The 23,084-nt window shown below is 47.2% G+C and overlaps 2 protein-coding genes across 3 annotated transcripts in view; both read left to right on the top strand.

Annotated features, from left to right (window-relative positions):
* Nucleotides 1-16,368, top strand: part of LOC123745150 (glutamate-gated chloride channel alpha) — a 50,482-nt gene extending 34,114 nt beyond the window's left edge. For both annotated transcript variants that reach the window (XM_069300792.1, XM_069300793.1), the window contains exons 3-10: nt 10,342-10,412; nt 11,173-11,414; nt 11,653-11,735; nt 12,379-12,528; nt 13,039-13,237; nt 13,634-13,738; nt 14,196-14,244; nt 14,614-16,368. In XM_069300792.1, coding sequence (XP_069156893.1) covers nt 10,342-10,412; nt 11,173-11,414; nt 11,653-11,735; nt 12,379-12,528; nt 13,039-13,237; nt 13,634-13,738; nt 14,196-14,244; nt 14,614-14,856 — 1,142 coding nt within the window. In that variant the 3' untranslated portion in view covers nt 14,857-16,368. The remainder of the gene's footprint in view (nt 1-10,341; nt 10,413-11,172; nt 11,415-11,652; nt 11,736-12,378; nt 12,529-13,038; nt 13,238-13,633; nt 13,739-14,195; nt 14,245-14,613) is intronic.
* On the top strand, nt 16,079-16,744 carry LOC138350170 (uncharacterized). The gene has a single exon (XM_069300502.1). It carries the CDS (start codon nt 16,079-16,081, stop codon nt 16,742-16,744), a length of 666 nt encoding a protein of 221 aa, XP_069156603.1.
* Nucleotides 16,745-23,084: the final 6,340 nt, after the last annotated feature.

Below are 23,084 nucleotides of genomic sequence, written 5' to 3'. Positions count from 1 at the left end.
ATCGGGCGGTTTCAACACTCACTAATTCGATTTTTCGTCAAAATCCGAGATTTTCACCTCAAATGGACTCTGACAAAATTACGACACGATTTTCTCGAAAAAATAACTAAATTCGGCAAAAAATGTAATTATCACTGTTTAATGCTTACGGACAGAATTACGTCCCTTGCGCGCACTAGAGAGTAATACTGACCCTAGGATATACACGAAACCTGAAAATTAGAATTTCCGCCAAAAAGTCAGATTCTAGCCCAAGCTGGACTTAGAAAATTTTCCACCTACGTTTCTACTGAAAACAGAATTCTAAGTCTACAAACACAATTCTACCGTCTTACTGGTAAAAACTAGAAAATATCACGCGCATCGACTGGAGAATCCTAATGACGCCCAGATCATACACGTGACCCACGAATACAAATTAATTACAGTTAACGAGTTTCCGACATCGACTTAGCCGAAAACTTATCCCAAAATACTTAGAAATATACCACGGACTCTATTAAGCATTTACACGCAACTTATTATCCCTTAAACTCCTTCACTTATCTATCGTGACCGACATATAGCCCTAAGTCCAGAGGATTAACTACACTCTAGCAACAACGCCTCTGACTTAGACTAATAGAACAGGGAATAACAAAACTTAACGTACGCACTTAGCCTAATATGCAAGAAAATGCTAAACACTTGGGAAAAATTTTAACCGGGGATTGAATTTAGGGGAAAAATTAATCTAGAACAACGCAAATAAACGGAAATTACTTTATAAATTTAAGTATACTTAATTAAAAAAATGCACTCGACTTAATCTTATAATTGTTCCTACCGGCTCGCCGTACCACACCTAGCCTAGAGGCCACACCATCTAGGTTCCAACAGAGCGACACGCAGCTTTCAGCAACAATTATGACTAGGGACGACTCAACCTCCACTAAGTGTGCGATCACTTAGTTGTTGAATCGCTGCTAGGTAGGTTACTAGTCCGTCCCTCGGAGGCCGCAACGCCCTTCACGGATTACGTTTTTCCTTAGCGTTTTGGGTCGTCTAATAACGCCCTCGGACTATCTACTGGCGTCCCACAGATATATCCGCCCCCGACAGCCCTCAAGGAACTGCTGTTGAGAGTATGGTGGCTCCCAACACCTCTGAATTAATTGCAATGGGTCGAGTATGGTACCCAGTCCAATCAACTCGGAGCGGTCTCGTTTTCAATAAATCTAATTTTAACAACCTAATCTTACTAACTAAACCTTAATCATATCAGCCCGCATGACCCAAGATTCGCCAATCCCCACTCAAACGCACTTGTGGGGCGCACTGCTAATCCTGACCCGCGGCTGTCTCCTTAGCATCCGCGCACGTGTTCGAACGGCTAGACGCGTGAGCCTTTCAACAATTTCAAACAAAATTGTTGAAACCACCGCTGTGCACCATTGTAACACGGGTTTGGGTTCCTCTCTCTCTCTTCCTTCTTTCTACTCCCTCTACCCGTATTCTTACTTTTATTTCTAAACCAAGGGACTCCAAAAACTTTTACCAAAGCCAACTCCACGCCACGTGGTCCTAAGACGATTGACCGACTTAGGATTCTACACCCAGTATGACGTGACCTAAGCTCTGAACAAAACCCTAGAGTCACCTCTGCTGCCACCACCAGACCAGTAATACAAGAGCAATGATCGAGGTCTGGATCGATCACGCTAATTAATCAACCTAGGGGCTTGATCCCCACTATAAACGATGACCTTGAGTGTGGAATAAATTACACGGTAATGATAATTCCGATTCGATGTTAGAATCGGCGCCCAATGCAACTCTGCCTCGTGTGGACCACGTGACCAGGACAAGTATACACATAAAACACATGGAAACAATAAAATGCAAATTAATAACAAATTTAATTTATTAAACGAAAACTAAAACAAAATCTAAATGTGTTCACTCCCTATCACTTTAACACTCCCTACTTGACCTGAATGGCAAATGAGAAGACTATTTCTATACATAACCATAGCAACTATACCTTGGGCGACCAGCTAGATGTCTTGGGGAGAGGTAAGATGTTTGACCTCTCCCAGCTGCTCCCGTATTCACACTTTTATTTCTAAACCAAGGGACTCCAAAACTTTTACCAAAGCCAACTCCACGCCACGTGGTCCTAAGACGATTGACCGACTTAGGATTCTACACCCAGTATGACGTGACCTAAGCTCTGAACAAAACCCTAGAGTCACCTCTGCTGACCTATGACCGCCGGTCACTCCGCCTCAAAAGTTAGATCTGATTCGTGACGTCACTGATGGTGACTTAAACTCAATAATTAGAATACTCTTGATCTTGTATCCAGTACTATTATACAATACAATTTTAATGCAAAATGAATAAAGGCTAATTTTCTCTAAATTACTGAATACTATAGGATGATTCATTTACGCAGATATGAACAAAGCGTCGGTTATTTCCACCGCGAATTCCCCTGGGGGTCAGGTCACCATGCGGCTCAGCTTCCCATTCTCTTTTGTCGATAAACCACTCTGGATAATTCTTACAACAGCCTAGTTTGTTACACCAGTACCAAGGTTCCAGTACCACGGTTCCAGTACCAAGGTTCCAGTACCAAGGTTCCAGTACCAAGGTTCCAGTACCAAGGTTCCAGTACCATGGTTCCAGTACCAAGGTTCCAGTTCCACGGTTCCAGTACCAAGGTTCCAGTACCAAGGTTCCAGTACCATGGTTCCAGTACCATGGTTCCAGTACCAAGGTTCCAGTACCAAGGTTCCAGTACCAAGGTTCCAGTACCATGGTTCCAGTACCAAGGTTCCAGTTCCACGGTTCCAGTACCAAGGTTCCAGTACCAAGGTTCCAGTTCCACGGTTCCAGTACCAAGGTTCCAGTACCAAGGTTCCAGTACCAAGGTTCCAGTACCAAGGTTCCAGTACCATGGTTCCAGTACCAGGGTTCCAGTACCAAGGTTCCAGTACCATGGTTCCAGTACCAGGGTTCCAGTACCAAGGTTCCAGTACCAAGGTTCCAGTTCCACGGTTCCAGTACCAAGGTTCCAGTACCATGGTTCCAGTACCAAGGTTCCAGTACCAAGGTTCCAGTTCCACGGTTCCAGTACCAAGGTTCCAGTACCAAGGTTCCAGTTCCACGGTTCCAGTACCAAGGTTCCAGTACCAAGGTTCCAGTACCATGGTTCCAGTACCATGGTTCCAGTACCAAGGTTCCAGTACCAAGGTTCCAGTACCATGGTTCCAGTACCAAGGTTCCAGTTCCACGGTTCCAGTACCAAGGTTCCAGTACCAAGGTTCCAGTACCATGGTTCCAGTACCATGGTTCCAGTACCAGGGTTCCAGTACCAAGGTTCCAGTACCAAGGTTCCAGTTCCACGGTTCCAGTACCAAGGTTCCAGTACGAAGGTTCCAGTACCAAGGTTCCAGTACCAAGGTTCCAGTACCAAGGTTCCAGTACCATGGTTCCAGTACCAGGGTTCCAGTACCAAGGTTCCAGTACCATGGTTCCAGTACCAGGGTTCCAGTACCAAGGTTCCAGTACCAAGGTTCCAGTTCCACGGTTCCAGTACCAAGGTTCCAGTACCATGGTTCCAGTACCAAGGTTCCAGTACCAAGGTTCCAGTACCAAGGTTCCAGTACCATGGTTCCAGTACCATGGTTCCAGTTCCAAGGTTCCAGTACCATGGTTCCAGTACCATGGTTCCAGTACCATGGTTCCAGTACCATGGTTCCAGTACCAAGGTTCCAGTTCCACGGTTCCAGTACCAAGGTTCCAGTACCAAGGTTCCAGTACCAAGGTTCCAGTACCATGGTTCCAGTACCATGGTTCCAGTACCATGGTTCCAGTACCATGGTTCCAGTTCCAAGGTTCCAGTACCATGGTTCCAGTACCATGGTTCCAGTACCATGGTTCCAGTACCATGGTTCCAGTTCCAAGGTTCCAGTACCATGGTTCCAGTACCAAGGTTCCAGTACCATGGTTCCAGTACCAAGGTTCCAGTTCCAAGGTTCCAGTACCAAGGTTCCAGTACCATGGTTCCAGTACCATGGTTCCAGTACCATGGTTCCAGTTCCAAGGTTCCAGTACCATGGTTCCAGTACCATGGTTCCAGTACCATGGTTCCAGTACCATGGTTCCAGTACCAAGGTTCCAGTTCCACGGTTCCAGTACCAAGGTTCCAGTACCAAGGTTCCAGTACCAAGGTTCCAGTACCAAGGTTCCAGTACCATGGTTCCAGTACCAGGGTTCCAGTACCATGGTTCCAGTACCATGGTTCCAGTACCATGGTTCCAGTACCATGGTTCCAGTACCAAGGTTCCAGTTCCACGGTTCCAGTACCAAGGTTCCAGTACCAAGGTTCCAGTACCAAGGTTCCAGTACCATGGTTCCAGTACCATGGTTCCAGTACCAAGGTTCCAGTACCAAGGTTCCAGTACCAAGGTTCCAGTACCATGGTTCCAGTACCAGGGTTCCAGTACCATGGTTCCAGTACCATGGTTCCAGTTCCAAGGTTCCAGTACCAAGGTTCCAGTACCATGGTTCCAGTACCATGGTTCCAGTACCAAGGTTCCAGTACCATGGTTCCAGTACCATGGTTCCAGTACCAAGGTTCCAGTACCATGGTTCCAGTACCAAGGTTCCAGTACCATGGTTCCAGTACCATGGTTCCAGTACCATGGTTCCAGTACCATGGTTCCAGTACCATGGTTCCAGTTCCAAGGTTCCAGTACCAAGGTTCCAGTACCATGGTTCCAGTACCATGGTTCCAGTACCAAGGTTCCAGTACCATGGTTCCAGTACCATGGTTCCAGTACCATGGTTCCAGTACCAGGGTTCCAGTACCAAGGTTCCAGTACCAAGGTTCCAGTACCATGGTTCCAGTACCAGGGTTCCAGTACCATGGTTCCAGTACCAAGGTTCCAGTACCAGGGTTCCAGTACTAAGGTTCCAGTACCAGGGTTCCAGTACCAAGGTTCCAGTACCAGGGTTCCAGTACCACAGCTGTCGGGGGAAAAAAAAGACACCATTTACTAACCTTTAACACAATAAGCAGACAATATTGCTGCTGATATTGAACTAACAAACTAACCAAAAAGTAGTTTATTTACCCACACAAAGAAAATTAGAAGTTTGGAATTTTCCCGGAGAAAAACGAGGATATCATTGCCACGTCGCCATTAAACTCACCAACTAATAATATTGTGAATTCTTCTTTAAACATCAGTCGCTGGACTGCAAACATCAGTCGCTGGACTGCAAACATCAGTCGCTGGACTGCAAACATCAGTCGCTGGACTGCAAACATCAGTCGCTGGACTGCAAACATCAGTCGCTGGACTGCAAACATCAGTCGCTGGACTGCAAACATCATAAAAAAACAACATTTCCCCGAAATGAAGTTAATTTATCAGTACTAAAACAATTATAAACTCTCTTTCCTCTTCTTGAGTCAAACATCTGGTGAAGACGTCCGATGCAGGGAGGGGACGTGGCCATTTTTCAACCCGGAACGGTAAACGTGACGTGTTGACCTCTGGAGTATTTGGGCACTATATTGTCGTGGCGTTGAGGAAACTGTGCCCCGGGGGTTAGGCTGGCCGGTGGTGTGCCCCGGGGGTGAGGCTGTGGCCGGTTGTGTGCCCCGGGGTGAGGCTGTGGCCGGTGGTGTGCCCCGGGGGTGAGGCTGTGGCCGGTGGTGTGCCCCGGGGGTGAGGCTGTGGCCGGTTGTGTGCCCCGGGGGTGAGGCTGTGGCCGGTGGTGTGCCCCGGGGTGAGGCTGGCCGGTTGTGTGTCCCGGGGGTGAGGCTGGCCGGTGGTGTGCCCCGGGGGTGAGGCTGGCCGGTGGTGTGCCCCGGGGGTGAGGCTGGCCGGTGGTGTGCCCCGGGGGTGAGACTGGCCGGTGGTGTGCCCCGGGGTGAGGCTGGCCGGTGGTGTGCCCCGGGGTGAGGCTGTGGCCGGTTGTGTGCCCCGGGGTGAGGCTGGCCGGTGGTGTGCCCCGAGGGTGAGGCTGGCCGGTGGTGTGCCCCGGGGGTGAGGCTGTGGCCGGTGGTGTGCCCCGGGGGTGAGGCTGGCCGGTGGTGTGCCCCGGGGGTGAGGCTGGCCGGTGGTGTGCCCCGGGGTGAGGCTGTGGCCGGTGGTGTGCCCCGGGGTGAGGCTGGCCGGTGGTGTGCCCCGAGGGTGAGGCTGTGGCCGGTGGTGTGCCCCGGGGGTGAGGCTGTGGCCGGTGGTGTGCCCCGGGGTGAGGCTGTGGCCGGTGGTGTGCCCCGGGGTGAGGCTGGCCGGTGGTGTGCCCCGGGGGTGAGGCTGGCCGGTGGTGTGCCCCGGGGGTGAGACTGGCCGGTGGTGTGCCCCGGGGTGAGGCTGGCCGGTGGTGTGCCCCGGGGGTGAGGCTGGCCGGTGGTGTGCCCCGGGGGTGAGGCTGGCCGGTGGTGTGCCCCGGGGTGAGGCTGGCCGGTTGTGTGCCCCGGGGGTGAGGCTGGCCGGTGGTGTGCCCCGGGGGTGAGACTGGCCGGTGGTGTGCCCCGGGGTGAGGCTGGCCGGTGGTGTGCCCCGGGGGTGAGGCTGGCCGGTGGTGTGCCCCGGGGGTGAGGCTGGCCGGTGGTGTGCCCCGGGGGTGAGGCTGGCCAGTTGTGTGCCCCGGGGGTGAGGCTGGCCGGTGGTGTGCCCCGGGGTGAGGCTGGCCGGTGGTGTGCCCCGGGGGTGAGGCTGGCCGGTGGTGTGCCCCGGGGTGAGGCTGGCCGGTGGTGTGCCCCGGGGTGAGGCTGGCCAGTTGTGAGCCCCGGGGGTGAGAGGGGTCGCCTCCTCCACTACCCTCGCGTGCGTAAAGCTGATACTAAGGAATGTTATAAAATTATAATGTTATTGCTTACTAGATGTTTACTAGCATTTAGCGAGGAGACTCAATTGTTCATATTACCTGGAACTATTACCTGTGTACTCACCTAGTTGTGCTGGCGGGGGGTTGAGCTCCGGCTCTTTCGTTCCGCCTCTCAACCGTCAATCAACTGGTGTACAGATTCCTGAGCCTACTGGTGTGTGTGTGTGTGTGTTTGTGTCCCCCTCCCATTCTTTATGTAATTACTTGCCATGTTATCATTGCCATTTTTTTAATCATGCAAGTGAAGTAGCCAATTGTCAAAGCCTCAAGAGGTGTTCCAGGACTCCCTGCGGCATCTTACAGTCCTTGTGTCTTCTCGTCTGATACGTGTCACTCTCCAGCACCCTCATGTGGGGGAGGTCACTCTTGTATAGAGGAGACAGGGAAGAACTGCCACTGATACTCGCGGGTCTCAGTTCTGTACAGATTTCCATTCTGATTTTCACTTCTCACTCTGACTGTTCTATCCATTAGTAATTCTCTCACCTCAGTTCTCTCACTTCAGTTCTCTCACCTCAGTTCTCTCACCTCAGTTCTCTCACCTCAGTATTCTGTCTTTCTCTCACAACAGTTTCTGGTGTGTGACAGTTTCAAAGACTTTCTGAGGGTCCGGGAAAATGCAGCCTGGCCGCCTTTCTGTCGCCCTTGTTTGATCACCGTCATTTTATCATCAAACTCTAGTAGGTTCGTCAAAGAGTTTTCCTTCACTAAATCTATTGTTATTTACGGAGCTTCATTTTGTTGCTGCATGTGAATGAAATGGTCTTACGTATGTGGAATACAACAACTCCTTCAGCTTCTTGACAACAGTCCTTAAGTTTGACATCTTTGTATATGTTACTGGTATTATGAGACAGGTAATGTAATTATGAGGATAAAACGTGAAGCCAGTGAGACTATACTGAGTTTGGAAGGGATATGAGGAATAAGATTAAGGATAGGACGAAGGACAGGGATGGTGCCCAACCACTTGGACGGTCGGGGATTGAACGCCGACCTGCATGAAGCGAGACCGTCGCTCTACCGTCCACTTTTAGCATATTTCCCACCCAAAGCGTCTTACTTTGCTCCAACGTCTGGATTTTACTCCCTTACATCCAGCTCCTTGTGTCTGGCTCTAATTGTTGTTACTTTGCATTTGCTTGAGTTGAAAACTAGTAACCACGTGACAAACAGTTAAGTTTGTCAAGATCTTTGTCAATATTTTTGTATCTCTTCCCCCCCCTCTCTCTCTCTCTCTCTCTCTCTCTCTCTCTCTCTCTCTCTCTCTCTCTCTCTCTCTCTCTCTCTCTCTCTCTCTCTCTCTCTCTCTCTCTCTCTCTCTCTCTCTTCCCCCCCCCAATAGAAGGTGTTTTCATACCTGAATGTCTCCCCTCAATCCCCGACCGCCCAAGTGATTGGGCACCATTCCTTCCCCCTGTCCCTTCCCAAATCCTTATCCTGACCCCTTTCCCAGTGCTATATAGTCGCAATGGCTTGGCGCTTTCTCCCAGATAGTTCCCTTCCCTTCACTTCCCCAGCGTGTGTGTGTGTGTGTGTGTGTGCAAGGGTTGCCTGGCAGCTCACACTTGACGGTCATCACACACAGGTGTGTCACGCTGAACATGTTATTGCGAATTAAAACCTTCCCACGAGTTTTCACGAAAATAAATAAACACTGTGATAAAAGGTTTCTCGGTAAAAAAAATAAATCTCACAGAGAATACGAGAGTACATCAATACGCTCGTGTGTGTGTGTGTGTGTGTGTGTGTGTGTGTGTGTGTGTGTGTGTGTGTGTGTGTGTGTGTGTGTGTGTGTGTGTGTGTGTGTGCGCGCGCGGGCCGTCCAGCGACCCGTTGTGACGGTCTAAGAGAAAACGGACCGCAAACAGAATTTCTGATCGAGGTTTTTGTGTTTAAACGACGCTGAAGTGCGCGGCTGAATCATTGATGAGTTGGTTATTGGTGGGAGTGGCAGGTTGTCTCCTGTTGCAGCCCGTCAGCCAAACAAAGACCCCAAAAGTGATTCCATGCACCCGCCAAACCCCCAGCTGTTTATGAATGATAAATGGTTTACACACGACTCGCAACTGATTTCGTTCGAACACTTCCGGAACAAGTGCTTCATTGGCGAATTTTGTTCGAACCACAACGCTGTAAATGCTTCACCCGCGTACTACAAATACCAATAATCGCGAACAGAACCTAAACACCTAACCTAACCTATGCCTATATATGCACAATATGCTAATATATTATAATATTAATTTATATGTCAGAAAATTCCTGTTTTGAATGAACAGCATGTAAAAATTTATGAATGCGTCTGTGTGGTCGACCGCTGGATGGAATGGACTTGAGCCGAGGACGGGTTGGGCTGTTGACCCTCGGGTACTCATCCTCTGCCGTGTTGCACACAGAGATGAACAGTTGTTAAGCCCACCCTCTAACGGACATGCTTAACACGGATTGTTACAATTAGCATATACATTTGGTATAAATTTATAATTAGAGTGAAGATTGGTTGGTTTATTAGTTGCATTTGTAATGTTCTCGTCTGAGAAGCGGGAGAAAATATATTCAGGCGAGACTGAGTAGAAGGCCGCTTGGGCAACCCGTCCTCCTAAGGTTTCCTAGCGTCAAGAAAACTGTCAAATTAAAGTGTCCTCTCCTAGCCAACCAGAGGACCCAAAACAGAAAACGGGGCAATACGTCACTTTCGGCAGCCGCTTCCATTTTCAAGTACGACCATTTTTGGCCGTACGTAACGCATACGAGCGAAATGCGACGTTCTTTGTAGGAGGACAGGTTGGCTTGGGATAGTACCCGGCCTGGCCTGGTCAGAGGAGCCCAGGCCGGGTCCTCCAGACATCATTAACTATTATATTACTGTGAAAGACAATAATGCAGAACAGTCCATATTTATAATTCTGTAGAAGGCAATTACCAAACCTAACACTCCTAGTATAGTAATATTATGTACTAAATTACGCCTAAGGTTACGTTCGTTAGGCCTCTGATAACCTATTTAGGCCTAAGACAGGTTATATTTATTATTACGTCATGTTATGTCCTTTCTCGTATTCCAATAGTACAAAATGTCAACAATTTGGGGTACAACACTCCCTGCTGTGTGTACTCTGTCCACAGTACCTAGAGGCTCTATCATTTTGGGTTATGTCTTGAAGTGTTTGGGTCCTGTTTGGGTGTAATGACACACACACACACACATACCTGTTGATTGACGGTTGAGAGGCGGGACCAAAGAGCCAGAGCTCAAGCCCCGCAAGCACAACTAGGTGAGTACACACACACACACACACACACACACACACACACACACACACACACGCTCCTCGCTCGCATAAAGTGAAAGTTACTTCGGGTTTACCGGTTCACGTATAATTATGATACTTAACTCGATAATATTTGTTAATGTCATCTAAGTGATAATAAGGTCCTCCTCCACAGAGGGCGGACCCATCGTGGTAGGGATCAGCTGGATGATCAAGAATGTCTACGAGGTCAACTTTCGTGAGATGGTTAGTTCTCAACCTTGCTTAGTCTCTCTTTATAACACTAAGTGCTCATATTAACACGTGTTTGTTGACAGCTTCTCACACGCAGGTAAATTTGGGGTGTTGACAGCTTCTCCCGTGCAGGTAAATGTGGGGTGTTGACAGCTTCTCCCGTGCAGGTAAATGTGGGGTGTTGACAGCTTCTCCCATGCAGGTAAATGTGGGGTGTTGACAGCTTCTCCCATGCAGGTAAATGTGGGGTGTTGACAGCTTCTCCCATGCAGGTAAATGTGGGGTGTTGACAGCTTCTCCCATGCAGGTAAATGTGGGGTGTTGACAGCTTCTCCCATGCAGGTAAATGTGGGGTGTTGACAGCTTCTCCCATGCAGGTAAATGTGGGTGTTGACAGCTTCTAACACGCAGTAGAATGTGTATAGCTTCAATAATAGATGATATTTCTCAGTGCGTATTACTTTGATGATGTTGTCGTAGATTCAGCTACTGGGAACAAAAAAGTTGCAAGTAGCACGGGCTATGGTGAGCCCGTAGTGGACTTACCTGGCACAGGAGCGGGGCTGTAACTGCCGATACTATATAATGATTATTTTGATTATATCTTGGTGTTTACCAGCGTGTGACGGGCCCAGCCGTCGTGGCGCCAAAAGCCGCCCGAACGTTTAAATGTTGCCATATACATTCTTAGAGCTGTTGGCTTTGTCTTCCAATATGGTGACCAAATTTAGTCATGTGGTGTCTCGGGGGTCACTGTCTCTGCCTCCCACAGTCTGTGGTGCTGTCTATGTACTTCCGGATGTCGTGGGCGGAGCCGCGGCTCGTGGGCGTGCCGCAGGAGGGTGAGGGCGCAGGGGAGGGAGGCATGATGCCTCTTCACTCCGACCTGACCAAGCACGCCTGGACGCCCGACCTGTACTTCCACGAGGCGCAGGACATCAAGTCCTTCAAGATGATCGAGGAGGTGCAAGGGGTCTACCTCCGCCCCCCCAACACCTTCTTCTTCTCCACCCTGTGGGTCTCCTCCTGTTCTCTCGTACCGATAATCCCAATGATACCATAATTATAGCCCTTTGTTGATATAATTTGTAATAATGAGAAATTATTCTCTTGGTGGTATTTAAAGTTGTTGTTATAGTGAAACACTTAGAATCAGAGGCTACGTTTGAAAATATAACTTGATACATTACATATTTTCACGAAGAAGTTGAAACTTTTGGATAGAGTAATTGAATATATTTTGTGGTCTCAGGCTGCAGGTCCGACTGGCTTGTCCCATGTACTTCTCCAGCTACCCCTTCGACGTCCAGGTCTGCCCCATGACCGTCACCTCTTGTAAGTGGCTACAGTTGTGCATATTGTAAATAATATATAAATAAATAAATAAATAAATGTTTATTTAGGTAAGGTACATACATACAAGAGATTTTACAAAGATTGATGGATTTATAGATAGAGCTAGTACATACAATGCCTAAAGCCACTATTACGCAAAGCATTTCGGGCATGCACATTGTATAATATAACCAGCTGGGTGCACTCATTAAGGCCAACAATAAAGCTGTTGACCTCGACAAATTCTATCCAAGAATATTAAAAAAAAAATCCAAAATAAATGACAAAATACTCGACCAAATTTGTTGTGTAACTCAGTAGACAGGAATAATGATGTGTCGGTCAGGAGTCCTGAAGCACTGACGTGTTCCCTGACGAAACCTGTACATCCTGCCTTGATCATGACTTATAGTCTCTATTTACTCAAAAGTTGGCGCGCTATGACCCGCCGCGACGTCGTTCTCGTTCGAATGATGTTATTATTAGGAACAACCTCGTAGTGGTTCGGGGCTCATAGCCTGTTTCATAAAGGCCTACATAGCCGCCAAGATTGAGGAAAGATGTACATGTTTCGTAAGTGGACACTTATAAGTGGTTAATGAATCGTGGCCCAGATGGTGCTAATTTGTTCGTCCCGCCGCAGACAAGTTCGACGAGGACTCGCTCCAGCTGGAGTGGATGCCGGAGTTGGTGTCGGCGGACCTCGGGGTCGACGACCAAATGCCCAACTACGCGTTCAGTGTGGAGTGGACGAACGTGACGACCAAGTACTGGTGCAACAACTGCTCCTTCGGTGAGTGTGGGCGCCCTCTGCTGGCGAGGGAGGGCGCTGAGGGGCTTGGTCTATTTATTGCTTGCAAATTACATCTTATTCTTGTCCCTCTCTCCCACCCTATACCCACTTCCCCTTTTATTACCTTGCTTTTTATCTGCTACATCACTCTCTCTCTCTCTCTCTCTCTCTGTCTCTCTCTCTCTCTCTCTCTCTCTCTCTCTCTCTCTCTCTCTCTCTCTCTCTCTGTCTCTCTGTCTCTCTGTCTCTCTGTCTCTCTGTCTCTCTGTCTCTGTCTCTGTCTCTGTCTCTCTCTCTCTCCCTCTCTCTCTCTCTCTCTCTCTCTCTCTCTCTCTCTCTCTCTCTCTCTCTCTCTCTCTCTCTCTCTCTCTCTCTCTCTCTCTCTCTCTCTCTTTCCCTCTCTCTCTCTCTCTCTCTCTCTCTCTCTCTCTCTCTCTCTCTCTCTCTCTCTCTCTCTCTCTCTCTCTCTCTCACACACACACACACACACTCACACTCCTGACCCAACAGCACCGTCGTCGATGGGGCAGGCGCGGATTGTGCTGGTACGGCGGTACGCCCTGCACGTGCTGAGCGTCTACGTGCCCTCGGCCCTGTTCGTGGCGGTGGCGTGGGCGTCCTTCTTCTGGCCCCCGGACGTCATCCCTGGACGCACCGTCCTCATCATCACCTCCCTCCTCACCGTCATCTCCATGTACGCCGCCATCGGGTGAGTCCTGGTGCTGGCTGACCTCCCTCGGGATGGTGGGGCTCAAGTAGGTCCTTCTCCAGAGTGATATGTGACTTGAGGGGGTCGTCCTTGGAGGTGGTGTGGGTCGTCCTAAAGGGTGGTGACCTTGGTGAATTAGAATGTCTTTAAGTTGCATAAGTATTTTGGGGATAATATTAACGTTGGAAGGGGTTAGGATAAGGATTTGGAATGGGACGGGGGGAAAGGAATGGTGCCCAACCACTTGGACGGTCGGGGATTGAACGCCGACCTGCATGAAGCGAGACCGTCGCTCTACCGTCCAGCCAAACTAAAACTCAAGTTTCAGTTTTAGTAAACTTTCTCACTTGTTACTTACATTTATTTTCCTAACACATTTTTTATGCAACATTTCAGATACAAAAGTCCTGAAACGAGCTACGTAAAAGCCGTAGACGTCTGGCTGTTCATTTGTATTGTCATGGTGGTACTGACGTTGTTCCAGTACGCTGTCGTGATTACGTAAGTTAGTCATTCCCAATTTGTCGTTTTCTCTAACAATTATTTTTGCTGTATCGTTTTCTTTTACTCTACAGCCCGACAGTGAGAGACTAAAGTAAATATAAATTCTGTCAATTTTTGTGCCAATGTTTAATTTGTTATGTCGGGAACAGGAAGCCTATGTGTATATACTATATGAAATATATATATAATATATATATTTAAATATATATATTTTTCATATATACATTTGTATTTATATTTATATATTTATGTATATATTATATATATATATATATATATATATATATATATATATATATATATATATATATATATATATATATATATATATATATATATATATATATATATATATATATATATATATATATAATGTCCCCGAGTATCTATATACTGCTAAGTGAACAGAGAATTTTCCTGGCCGGAGATTTTATTATATTTTATTTTTGTCCAGGATTCAGAAGAGAGAGAAGGAAGGCAAAGTGAGCGAGGTGTCGCCCAAGGTTAGTGCAGCGTCGTGTTAATTATAATGTTGTTATGAACATATATTGAAACTACAAAGGTAGTGCTTAAGTAAACATTGAAAATCTGCACCTAGTGTAAATCGCACGCAACTAACTTGAATCTAAAGTCTTGCCTTGCTTTAAGTGCCTTCTGGGTCTGATATATTTCCCTTTAGTGTGTGTCTAATTCACTGTTTCTTTCACGGGTGTCTCTAATTCAATGCTTAAATGAACAAATCCACAAGGGCCGTGACGAGGATTCGAACCTGCGTCCGGGAGTATCCCAGACACTGCCTTAATCGACTGAGCTACGATTGAGCTTCAATGCTTAGCTTTAAGTGTGGTGTAACACAGTGTTGCTCTTGCCAGAACATCTCGGTGATGTGCAGCCACTGCCTGACGGAGGAGGTCCCGGCCACCACAGCGACGCCCTCGTCAGCCGGGCCCAACTCGCAGGGCCCCGCTGCCATGTACGCGAAGGGCCCGCGCCGGCCCCCGTCCCCCCACGCCCTGGTGCTGCAGGTGTGGTGGGTGGAGTGGGCGGGCAGGCTGGGCGTCCCCATCATCTTCTTGTTCTGTAACATCGTCTACTGGTCCATCTACCTGTCCTGAGCCCGGACACCCGCCCTCTCTACTCGCGCCTCAAGGCTTTCCCCGTGACCTCTGTTGCCTCCCAGTGTCAGCTGTGACCTCCCGGTGTCAGCTGTGACCGTTCACTGTCAGCTGTGACACCTTCGGCGTCAAATCTGATCTTGCACTTATATTAGTGCGTCGTTTTCGTTATTCTCTACAAGAAGTTTCCCACCTCTTCTTAGAGACCTGTTCTAGAGCAACCGGCCCCGAGTTGACATGTCTAACAGTCTATACTTAATACAACTTAGTGTTTAAATCTTGCTCTCAGACGATAGTTGAGTCGTTGATTGTGCTAACTCTGAGAGCAGTTCAAACTTGGTTGATGTTTTCTTAATATAGTTAGAGTGAGTGTCCGAGCATACTAAGGCCCATGTCCTCAGGTGAGCGGAGGAGAGGAAAAGTGATGATAGTGATCATAATGATCAGTGAGCATAATGATCAGTGATCATAATGATCAGTGAACAGAGTCATAGATCACCTGGTTGTCGTGTGCTCCAGCGGTCCCTTGCCTTAACAGACACGACTCGTTACTCACACAACACTAGACTTGTCTCGATAACACCACCAGACTTGGGTATTTCAGAACGTGAGATTTACGTTGATCAGAACACTATATTTACGTTTGGTCCAACTGCTTGACAAGACGAGTCCAAATAAAGCAAGAACACACACACAGGAGACAGCTGCAATAAAGCAAGAACACATGGGAGACATCTTCAATAAAGCTGGGCAACACCTTTGGGGTATAAAACAAATTTAACCCCGCGCCCCGCGTTCATTTCCTACAGGAGCTCAGGTTAAGGATGCGCTTAGATCCTTTAGACTCCTGGCACGCTAAGATTGTCGTACCTGCACGACAACAATTTTGCGTAATGTTTTATCAAAATACTTTGGAATTTGTAAATATTTGGGTATAGTCGATTGGCAAGACCTACCTGGCGATGCGGTTATCTTGCGATGATTTCGGGGCTCAACGTCCCTGCGTCCCGGTCCTCAACCAGGCCTCCCGAGACCTGCTGTGAGAAGCACAAGCTTTCTGTTCCCTGAAGCAGTGAGTCGCCCAGGGGAGGAGGGGGAGCGTGTCGCCCCTCAGGAGGGCTCGGCTGGCTCCTGGCAGCTCACCATAATTGTGCCTATTTTGGTGCGTAAATTGCGAGCGCTAATGGAGGTGTTATAGTTGACCTTTCCGCGCCTCGTGCGTATGAACCGGGACCTCTGCTGTACCCTCCGTATGAACCGGGACCTCTGCTGTACCCTCCGTATGAACCGGGACCTCTGCTGTACCCTCCGTATGAACCGGGACCTCTGCTGTACCCTCCGTATGAACCGGGACCTCTTCTGTGGCCTCCGTATGAACCGGGACCTCTGCTGTACCCTCCGTATGAACCGGGACCTCTGCTGTACCCTCCGTATGAACCGGGACCTCTGCTGTACCCTCCGTATGAACCGGGACCTCTTCTGTAGCCTCCGTATGAACCGGGACCTCTGCTGTACCCTCCGTATGAACCGGGACCTCTGCTGTGCCCTCCGTATGAACCGGGACCTCTGCTGTACCCTCCGTATGAACCGGGACCTCTGCTGTACCCTTCGTATGAACCGGGACCTCTGCTGTACCCTCCGTATGAACCGGGACTTCTGCTGTGCCCTCCGTATGAACTGGGACCTCTGCTGTATCCTCCGTATGAACCGGGACCTCTGCTGTACCCTCCGTATGAACCGGGACCTCTGCTGTACCCTCCGTATGAACCAGGACTTCTGCTGTGCCCTCCGTATGAACCGGGACCTCTGCTGTGCCCTCCATATGAACCGGGACCTCTTCTGTACCCCTCGGTATGAACCAGGTCCTCTGCTGTACCCCTCCGCATGAACCAGGACCTCTTCTGTACCCTCCGTATGAACCGGGACCTCTGCTGTACCCTCCGTATGAACCGGGACCTCTTCTGTGCCCTCCGTATGAACCGGGACCTCTTCTGTACCCCTCTGTATGAACCGGGACCTCTTCTGTACCCCTCTGTATGAACCGGGACCTCTTCTGTACCCCTCTGTATGAACCGGAACCTCTGCTGTACCCCTCTGTATGAACCGGAACCTCTGCTGTACCCCTCTGTATGAACCGGAACCTCTGCTGTACCCCTCTGTATGAACCGGAACCTCTGCTGTACCCTGGCCGTAGACCTGACCTCACTAACCCACCATTCTCATCACTGAGCGCTGTAACCTGTTCTATGTAGTTGTTGTATAAATGTTCTCTGTACTTAGTGATAACCTGTTACCTGTAGTTCACCTATAGGCCTACCTGTTATATGTAGTTAATGTATAGGCCTACCTGCGGCCTGTATTTTGTGTATACTTGTTTACTGTAGGTACTATACAACTTTGTGTTATTAGTTTAACTGTTTTCTGTAATCAGTCTGTTAGCTGATTTCTGTAATGTATCTGTAATTGTCTTTTGTAATTGTTGTTAAGGTGTTGTGGTTGTTGTAGATGTTGTGTAGGTCTTTGTTGTAACCAGTCGTTGTTATTATAGATAACTGGAGTATTATCCAGTCATATTATTCTAACTGGATATTATTTATGTATTATTCAGACCTAAGGGCCGACAGGTCCTTAGGTCTGGTGTGGTCTTGACTATCTGGTCAAGATAGTCAACTTTTAACTAATATGTCGTCGTATGTTTTAAGGAATCGACCATTTTCGTTAAAAATTGCGACGTATTAATACAAATCAAAGCACTGGGTTTATGAGAGTACACAGCATGATGTGTTTACAGTCTTGTTAAGCCACTAACACACACAGCGTCTCGGGCAGGTACTTAAGCTTATAGGTAATATTAAATGGGTAATTTCTAGCAAAATTTATAAAATGTTAACAGGTACATTGTAAGAAAATTTGACAAAGATAAGTAGGCACTTTAAAATACATTAAGGCACACATAAAGCCTGGATGACACGTTCTGAAGCTCTTGGATATATCATTGCTTAACTCTGGGCTGAAATATATATATATATATATATATATATATATATATATATATATATATATATATATATATATATATATATATATATATATATATATATATATATATTGACCAGACCACACACTAGAAATTGAAGGGACGACGACGTTTCGGTCCGTCCTGGACCATTCACAATCGACTTGAGAATGGTCCAGAACGGACCGAAACGTCGTCGTCCCTTCAATTTCTAGTGTGTGGTCTGGTCAACATACTTCAGCCACGTTATTGTGACTCATCGCCTGCATATATATATATATATATATATATATATATATATATATATATATATATATATATATATATATATATATATATATATATATATATATATATATGTCGTACCTAGTAGCCAGAACGCACTTCTCAGCCTACTATGCAAGGCCTAATTTGCCTAATAAGCCAAGTTTTCATGAATTAGTTGTTTTTCGATTACCTAACCTACCTAACCTAACCTAACTAAACTTTTTCGGCTACCTAACCCAACCTAACCTATAAAGATAGGTTAGGTTAGGTTAGGTAGGGTTGGTTAGGTTAGGTTAGGTAGGGTTGGTTAGGTTCGATCATATATCTACGTTAATTTTAACTCCAATAAAAAAAAATTACCTCATACATAATGAAATGGGTAGCTTTATCATTTCATAAGAAAAAAATTAGAGAAAATATATTAATTCAGGAAAACTTGGCTTATTAGGCAAATCGGGCCTTGCATAGTAGGCCCAGAAGTGCGTTCTGGCTACTAGGTACGACATATATATATATATATATATATATATATATATATATATATATATATATATATATATATATTTATATATATATATATATATATATATATATATATATATATATATATATATATATATATATATATATATATGGGGAAAGAGAGAGACTTATTCAAATGTGAATAAGTGTCCGCCTCGACCAACTTGAAGTGGAGAAGTTAGCACTCCTTCTGTTTCTAATTTGGATATAAATGGTTTAAGTAATATGAATTTTTTAAATAATTTAACTTCAATATATTCTCCAGTGTTACACACGCGACTCCACTATACAGAACTCTTACAGGAGTTGATTCTTTAATATGAAGAGGAAAATCAAATAAATTCATTTTATGTATTTATATAAAAAATTATTTAGTTGATAATTTTTTTTTTTAAATTCATTATACTGTACTTTTCCTGAAAGTTAACCATCATATGATAAAAATACATCATATTATGGAATATATACAGGTGAGATGGGTACAAGGCTACCTGTTGGAGATTTCGAGGATCAACGTCCCCACGGCCCGGTCCTCGACCAGGCCTCCTCCTTGCTGGACTGGTCAACCAGGCTGTTGGACGCGGCTGCTCGCAGCCTGACGTATGAGTCTCAGCCTGGTTGATCAGATATCCTTTAGAGGTGTTTGTCCAGTTCTCTCTTGAACACTGTGAGGGGTCGGCCAGTTATGCCCCTTATGTGTAGTGGAAGCGTGTTGAACAGTCTCGGGCCTCTGATGTTGATAGTTCTCTCTTGAACACTGTGAGGGGTCGGCCAGTTATGTCCCTTATGTGTAGTGGAAGCGTGTTGAACAGTCTCGGGCCTCTGATAATGATAGTTCTCTCTTGAACACTGTGAGGGGTCGGCCAGTTATGTCCCTTATGTGTAGTGGAAGCGTGTTGAACAGTCTCGGGCCTCTGATAATGATAGTTCTCTCTTGAACACTGTGAGGGGTCGGCCAGTTATGTCCCTTATGTGTAGTGGAAGCGTGTTGAACAGTCTCGGGCCTCTGATGTTGATAGTTCTCTCTTGAACACTGTGAGGGGTCGGCCAGTTATGCCCCTTATGTGTAGTGGAAGCGTGTTGAACAGTCTCGGGCCTCTGATAATGATAGTTCTCTCTCAGAGTACCTGTTGCACCTCTGCTCTTCAGGCAAGTGAGGTAGGTACTTTGTACTGTTCTCAAACAGGACAAGACAGGCATGGGTCCCGTCATCGGAAATTGGAAGCTAGTTAGGATTATCTAGGTTCCCCCCCCCCTCCCTAGCCAACGACTGGCCATTCCCCAGGATGCGAGCTACAACAGTCGCCTGAATCCGGGGCACCGCCCTGCTGCTGTGAAAAGACCCACCAGGTGTCTCCCTCCGCCTGCTGCATGCTGATGGCAGTTGTCCATCTGGGCGTCCCAGTCGTGACCCACATTTCATCTGCCTCGCCCCACTGTCTGGTGTAGAGGGAACTGCAAGCCAACACACACAACTTAAAGGGTCAGTCCTTCTCTCAAGCCCCCCCCCCTCCCCCCATTCCCTCGTCCTCCAACTCTAATTGTCTCTCCCACACTCCCAGTCTCGTCGTGTTCTATTTCTCTAAACCCATTCCTTATCCTTTCCGCCTTCCCCCTTCCTGTGTATCGGGGGAGTTGTAAGCCAGGATGTGCCCCCTAGGGGGCGGCCCAGGCCCCACACTCCCACCACCACACTGGTGCCACCACAGTGGTGGCGCCAGTGTGGTGGCACCATCGAGAGAGTGTGTTTACATCCTTAGTTCTAGAGTGCGGGGTGGTGACAACAGCAGCAGCAGGAGCAGGTGAGGAAGACAAAGCCCTCGTTAGGGTGTCCAGGTGAGGTATGAGAGGTGTGTGCTGGGATGGTCTCTCTCTCTCTCTCTCTCTCTCTCGCTCTCTCTCTCTCTCTCTCTCTCTCTCTCTCTCTCTCTCTCGCTCTCGCTCTCGCTCTCTCTCTCTCTCTCTCTCTCTCTCTCTCTCTCTCTCTCTCTCTCTCTCTCTCTCTCTCTCTCTCTCTCTCGCTCTCTCTCTCCCTCTCTCCCTCTCTCTCTCTCTCTCCTCTCTCTCTCTCCCTCTCTCTCTCTCTCTCTCTCTCTCTCTCTCTCTCTCTCTCTCTCTCTCTCTCTCTCTCTCTCTCTCTCTCTCTCTCTCTCTCTCTCTCTCTAAGCCAAGCCTAGGGTTCATAAGGGCTGCCAACTGACATACCCAGTGAAACTGCAAGCAAGAGCTGTAATGCTAGCTCAGCTCAGTTGAAACCTGCCTCTTGAGACCCATTTATTTCATGAGCCTGTTATATGTATTTATTATAATAAACTTTATTGGTCAAGTAACAATCATATAAGGAACAGGATGACCCATAGTCAGTTGTGTGCCAGAGCCTTCGTGTGTTTTCTCAGCCGGAAATGTGACCTGCTATCTATTACTCCCGGTAAAAATCACTGAAAGTTGGTGATTGATGAGTCTTGCAGCAATTGGCTTTTCTTCCTTTGTGTGTGTGAAGGTTGGAGTGCAGTCATCAGCAGAGAATTGAACTTCAGGAATGAGATGAATAGATAATTGAAATAGACATTCCACAGCAGAGGGCCAAGCACACTACCCTGTGGAACGCTGGCACCAATTGAGTGACTTTCGGATTCTGCTCCATTGAGGACTACTCTCTATTTCTGTCTGTCTGTCTTTATTTCTGTCTGTCTCTCTCTCTCTTTCTCTCTCTCTCTCTCTACCGTTGATGTTGTGTTGGGGAGACTGGCTGTTGATACTGTACAAAAGAGTCCGCCTTTGGGCTGGTGGGCGAGGGGTTACAGGTTGGGCTTCATAGTCACTGGTCGAGTTAATGATGACTTGCCAATTCTCTGTCTGGGATGAGAAAGTGGAGTCTTGTTCATGGGAAGGGGTTTGAAGGTCGTGTAATGATAACATCATGAAAGGTTTATTTTGTCTAAAAGTTAAGGGTCCTGTTGTTGCTTGATAATCCTGGTGTTGGACTCTATACTAGCGTACTATGTTGTTTTTGGACTTGTAACTTTTGATGCGTGTGTTTGGTCGAGTTTAACATTCTGGTTTAATAATAGTCTAGTTACCGTGTAGATATCTCATCGTCTTGTATTGTGTTGGTGGTCGTAGCGACAATGGTCTCTATCCTGAGATTTAAAAATATTTCTCAATCATAATGAATAACTGTTTTCTAGCAGTGGTTGATCTTGCTAGCAATGTCAGTTTCGCCTTCCTGACATAGGCCCTTCATCACCCAACATGTCGTGTGGCCATCGTCCAGTGGCTGATACACTGTGACTGAGCCCGCACGATGCAAAATTGATGAAACAAAGTATAACAGAAAATGAACGCAGAAAGTCCAGGATGCAGAATAGAGAACTCCTCTGAAAAACTGGCTTCTTGACATCAATCCAGACAAGTGTAACGTAATGAGATTGGCGAGGAGGATGAGGTTGTCGCTGGGGCCGTAAAGGATCACTAGAGGACAACGACTTGTGTCAGAATAGGAGCAAATCTGTGATAAGATAATGCACCATGCTCGCCTCCAGCAGTCACACATTGACAAGTTAACATCAGCGGCGTGAGGGACGTCGGCGAGGGCTCTGGCAACCTGCAGGAAGAAGCGCCAGAAGAACATTCTACTCCACCCATCTTATGAGTCGCTATAATTAGTAGTGATGAGGGATTCATTCCTGTAGGTGACTGACGGCAGATAGGCGGGACCCAAGAGCTGATGCTCACCCTGCAAGCTCATATAGGTGAGTACATATAGGTGAACACACAGAGCGCTCTTGCCACACCTCAAACATTGAATTTCTTCTCATAATCTTACAAGATGAAGTGAACAGTGTTGGTGAGAGACGCGGACCATTAAGGCGGCGCCGCTCCTGGTCACACACAACATGACCACTAGGAATCTGCATTATATCAATGGAAGTAAAAGTTCTCTGGTGTGGACCTGTGTGCACCACACTCACAATACTTACACCTGGAGACCTGCAACGTCTGGGTGTGTGTGTGTGTGTGTGTGTGCGTGTGCGTGTACGTGTGCGTGTACTCACCTATTTGTACTCACCTATTTGTGCTTGCAGGATCGAGCATTGACTCTTGGATCCCGCCTTTCTAGCTATCGGTTGTTTACAGCAATGACTCCTGTCCCATTTCCCTATCATACCTAGTTTTAAAAGTATGAATAGTATTTGCTTCCACAACCTGTTCCCCAAGTGCATTCCATTTTTCTACTACTCTCACGCTAAAAGAAAACTTCCTAACATCTCTGTGACTCATCTGAGTTTCCAGTTTCCACCCATGTCCCCTCGTTCTGTTATTATTACGTGTGAACATTTCATCTATTTCCACTTTGTCAATTCCCCTGAGTATTTTATATGTCCATATCATATCTCCTCTCTCCCTTCTTTTCTCTAGTGTC

This window comes from Procambarus clarkii, chromosome 44 (assembly GCF_040958095.1).
Source record: "Procambarus clarkii isolate CNS0578487 chromosome 44, FALCON_Pclarkii_2.0, whole genome shotgun sequence".
Classification (NCBI taxonomy): domain Eukaryota; kingdom Metazoa; phylum Arthropoda; class Malacostraca; order Decapoda; family Cambaridae; genus Procambarus; species Procambarus clarkii.
Note: the sequence above shows the minus strand (reverse complement) of the source record. Positions and strands in the feature narration are given on the sequence as shown.